Genomic DNA, 4,347 nt, shown 5'->3' on the forward strand with positions numbered 1-4,347 from the left:
GCGCCAGCATGGATCACCGACCGATGCGGGCTGCGAGGCCCCCACGTCCGGGTGGGGTCCTCCAGGGGGGCCCAGCGCGGCCGGACCCGGGATGGTCTGGGGTCTCTGGGGCAGGGGTGTGTCTCGAGATGTGTCAGTGGAGGGGGGGCCCCTCCGGCTGTTCTGGAGGTCTAGGTGAAGGACGGGTCCGGGAGCCAACGGTGGAGCCCACGGATCTTTGGGGTGAGCGCGGGGGGTGGCTGGCGACCTGACCTCAGGCGTCTTTAGGGCGAGCCTGAAGGTCGTGACCTGACCTCGAAGGTCAGCAGCGAGAGCCAGAGGGTAGCGGCTGGGGATGGCGGGTGCGGGGGTGATCTGGGCGAGCTCGGGGGTCTCGGTCGGGCGTCGGTCAGAGAGATAGGCCAGGGGCTGGGGGTCGGGGGTCTTCGGGGCGAGCCAGAGGGTCGCGACCTGACCTCGGGGGTGAGCAGGGAGCGCCAAGGGGCTGCGGTCGGGAATCGAGGGTGGTGTTCGGGGCGAGCTGGGGGGTCGCGGTCTGGCGTCGGTCAGCGAGATGGGCCAGGGAGGGGGTCGGGGGTGTTCGGGGCGAGGCCGGGAGTCAGCAGGGAAAACCAAGGGGTGACGGCCGGGAATTGGGGGTGGGGCGTGTTCAGGGCGAGTCCGGGGGTCGCGACCTGACCTCGGGGGTCCGCAGAAAAAACCAAGGGGTGACGGCCGGAAATCGGGGGTGGGGCGTGTTCGGGGCGAGCTCAGGGGTCGCGGTCGGGCGTCGGTCAGCGAGATGGGCCAGGGGCTCGGGGTCGGGGGTGTTCGGGGCGAGCCCGGGGGTGACAACCGGACCTCGGAGGTCAGCGGGGCGAGCCTCTTCCAGCGGTTTGGAAGGAGCCCGGGCGCCGGGACCCAGCGACACCCGGCCTTTTTCCGTCCGCTGCGCGCGCCCGGGCCCCACGGTAACCTTGACAAGGTCACGGTGGCGGCCGAGCGCCCCCCCCCCGCCCCGTACGGCGCATGGGCGGGGCCCCGCTCCCGCCATGCCCCGAGGCGCGGCGCGCGGGAAGGGGCGGGGCCGCAGCAGGGACGCGGCCAATGGGCGCGGCGCTGGCGGGCGCGGGGCGGGGCGCGGCGCGGCTCCCGGCAGCCCGCGGGGGCGCGGCGCAGCCAATGGGCGCGGCGGGCGGGGGCGCGGGGCGGGGCGTCGGGCCCTTAGCGGCTGCGCGCTGGCCGCCCCGTCTTTTCGGTCCCGGCGGCGGCAGCGCTGAGCCAGCGGCGCCCACACTCCGGCTCTCCGCGCCTGCACTCCGCTGTCCGCCCGCTGCGCCGCCACCATGACGGAGCAGGCCATCTCCTTCGCCAAGGACTTCCTAGCCGGAGGCATCGCGGCCGCCATCTCCAAGACGGCCGTGGCCCCGATCGAGCGGGTCAAGCTGCTGCTGCAGGTGCGGGGCGGGCCGCGCGCGCTCGGGGGGCCCGGGGCCGGGCTGCCGGGGCTGCAGGAGGGTCGGTGAGAGCAGGGCGGGCCGGCCGCGTGCACCGGGACCGGCCAGGCGCGCGGGCGCCGGAAGTGGGAGGACGCGCCGCTTTGTCCGCGCGCCGCCGGGTTCCGGGGCCGGCCGCGCGTCACGTGGGGGCTGCCGCATGCGCGGGGGTGGGGCCTCGGGCGCGCACGCGCGGGTGGGGCCGGAAGGGGTCCTTCGCGCGTGCTCCCGGGACCGGAGCCCCCCAACCCCACCACCGGGGGCGAACGGACTGCGGGAGCCCCGCTGCTGCCGCCTTGGTCGCTCGCCGGGTCTTGTCCTCGCTCTGAACGGGTTTGCGCGGCTGCAAACCCGAGGGAGCGCGCCGGTGGCAACATTGTTGCAAAGCGTTCCGGTAGCGACATTGTTGCGGCGGCGCCGTTTACGAGCTCGGTAAACGGGTTTCCCGGGCTGTGAGCTCTCTCCCGACCAGCCAGCGCGCTCAGATGCACGGAGTAGTTCCCTAGGGACGGCTGCGGGTACCGGGTGGACGCCCTCTTGCGAGCCTGTCCGTCCGTCCTGCAGGTGCAGCACGCCAGCAAGCAGATCGCCGCCGACAAGCAATACAAGGGCATCGTGGACTGCATCGTGCGCATCCCCAAAGAGCAGGGCGTGCTGTCCTTCTGGAGGGGCAACCTGGCCAACGTCATCCGCTACTTCCCCACGCAAGCGCTCAACTTCGCCTTCAAGGATAAGTATAAGCAGATCTTCCTGGGGGGCGTGGACAAGCACACGCAATTCTGGAGGTATTTTGCCGGCAACCTGGCCTCGGGTGGGGCCGCCGGAGCCACCTCGCTCTGCTTCGTCTACCCCCTGGATTTCGCCAGAACCCGTCTGGCCGCGGACGTGGGCAAGTCCGGCACCGAGCGGGAGTTCAAGGGCCTGGGAGACTGTCTGGTGAAGATCACCAAGTCCGACGGCATACGGGGCCTGTACCAGGGTTTCAACGTTTCGGTGCAGGGCATCATCATCTACCGGGCGGCATACTTTGGCGTCTACGACACAGCCAAAGGTCAGTGTGTCCTTGTGTTGGGGCTTTAACATGAATTTCAGGGTGCACTGTTGACACCCCAAAAGCAAGCCTAGGCGTGCTAGCGTCGAGGGCTGGGGTGTCTGCAACAGAACAGCCTCACGTGTGGTGTGTGTGCTTCTCAGGGCTTGTCTGATCCCTGCCATACAGAGAAGCTGCTCCCAGGCACTAAGTCTGGGGCTCTGGGACTGTCCTGGACCTGCGGGTGGTTCCTCCACCTTCCCACCGCCCCCAGCAGGCCCTGTAGCAGAATCCGTCGTGATACCAGTGTTACCTGGTACTGGGAGCTCCCTGTGGAGCCAGGGTGGGTAGTACCGGTCTTGGACTGTTGTGTGTGCAGCGCCAGGATCTAACACTGGCTGGTGACCCCGCAGGCATGCTCCCAGACCCCAAGAACACCCACATCGTGGTGAGCTGGATGATCGCCCAGACGGTGACGGCTGTGGCGGGCGTGGTCTCTTACCCCTTCGACACCGTGCGGCGGCGGATGATGATGCAGTCAGGGCGCAAAGGAGGTATCTTCTTGTCTCAGTCCTGGTGACAGTGGCTCGTTCTTGGGAGATGAGAAAATGCGAGAGCTCCTTGAACGAATGGCCCTTTGGCCTCAGCCCTCGGGAGGCGTAAGCTAGCACACAGGTGCTTCCCAGGGAGCTTAGGGGCAAGGTTTTGTGGGCTGCCTTCACAGGTGCGGGGGGCGGGGGGCCTGGTCAATGACAGTAATTCTACAGGCAGCTCCAGACCTACACAGCCCTGCTGGGTGCCTGCCTTTCCTTTGCTCTTGTTTCTCAGAGTGGCTAGAGCCCTTGTATTGACCCCAGGGCTGGAGATGGGGCTCCACGGTGGCTGGCAGCTCGAGTTTCTGGAATGATCATCCCTGTCCACCTCCCTGCCCACAATCTTGGGCTGGACAAGGGCCATAAACCTGGGCCATTGGTGCGCAGACCCTCATTTGTCCCTGTGATCAGAAATCCAGTTCGTTCCGAGAGCAGCCTCCGATTCGGTGTCTGTAACGTGTCTTCCGCGGTTCCCTCTGTGCCCCTTCCCGGAACAACATCCCAGTGAGCTCTCGTCTCTGTCTCTTGCAGCGGACATCATGTACAAGGGGACGATCGACTGCTGGCGGAAGATCTTCAAAGACGAAGGGGGCAAAGCCTTCTTCAAGGGCGCGTGGTCCAACGTCCTGAGGGGCATGGGGGGCGCGTTTGTGCTGGTCCTGTATGACGAGTTGAAGAAAGTCATCTAGACCTTCCTCCTCCAGACGTGGGGACCCAGGCAATCCTGTAGAATACTTGTAACTGTTACGGACCATTGATCTTCGAGAAATTCCAGGGTCCTTGTCCCAGCCAGATCACGTGTAGAGGGCTGGGGAAGGTTCCAAAGGGGGCTCATTGTGATCAGCCATTGGCACCAGATTCCGTGTATTGATTATGGGGGGGGAGGGGAATCAGGAGGTCTTCGTGGGTCCACAGGCTGGCAGCTCCGCCGCACAGACCTTCGAGTCCGGGTGCTTGTGGGACCCGAGTCGTGTTTAAGTATTTATTTAAAAAAAAAAAAATTGTTTCCATTTGTACTTAAGCACTATTCTCTTTTGCACAACCGAATATTTACAATTATGTGTCATGTCAGGCATTCTGCTGCAAAACCATAAAAAATGGGACACAGAGACTCTGGTGGTTTGTTTTCAACTAAGCGGTCTTGTGGCGTTGGGGTGAGAGACACGTTTGGGGCCACGTTCTGCCTTTTGTTGGGTCGTCCAGCAGCTTTGCGGAATGGGATAGCACCCCAGCAGGGAGGGGATGGAAA

At 65.3% G+C, this 4,347-nt stretch overlaps 1 protein-coding gene across 1 annotated transcript; it reads left to right on the top strand.

The window, feature by feature from the left end:
- The first annotated feature begins 1,203 nt into the window (after positions 1-1,203).
- On the top strand, positions 1,204-4,209 carry SLC25A6 (solute carrier family 25 member 6). The gene is made up of 4 exons (XM_027609054.2): positions 1,204-1,436; positions 2,040-2,526; positions 2,919-3,059; positions 3,630-4,209. The coding sequence occupies exons 1-4, from the start codon at positions 1,326-1,328 to the stop codon at positions 3,785-3,787; spliced, it is 897 nt and encodes a 298-aa protein (XP_027464855.1). The 5' UTR covers positions 1,204-1,325; the 3' UTR covers positions 3,788-4,209.
- Positions 4,210-4,347: the final 138 nt, after the last annotated feature.

This window comes from Zalophus californianus, chromosome X (genome assembly GCF_009762305.2).
Source record: "Zalophus californianus isolate mZalCal1 chromosome X, mZalCal1.pri.v2, whole genome shotgun sequence".
Taxonomy (NCBI): domain Eukaryota; kingdom Metazoa; phylum Chordata; class Mammalia; order Carnivora; family Otariidae; genus Zalophus; species Zalophus californianus.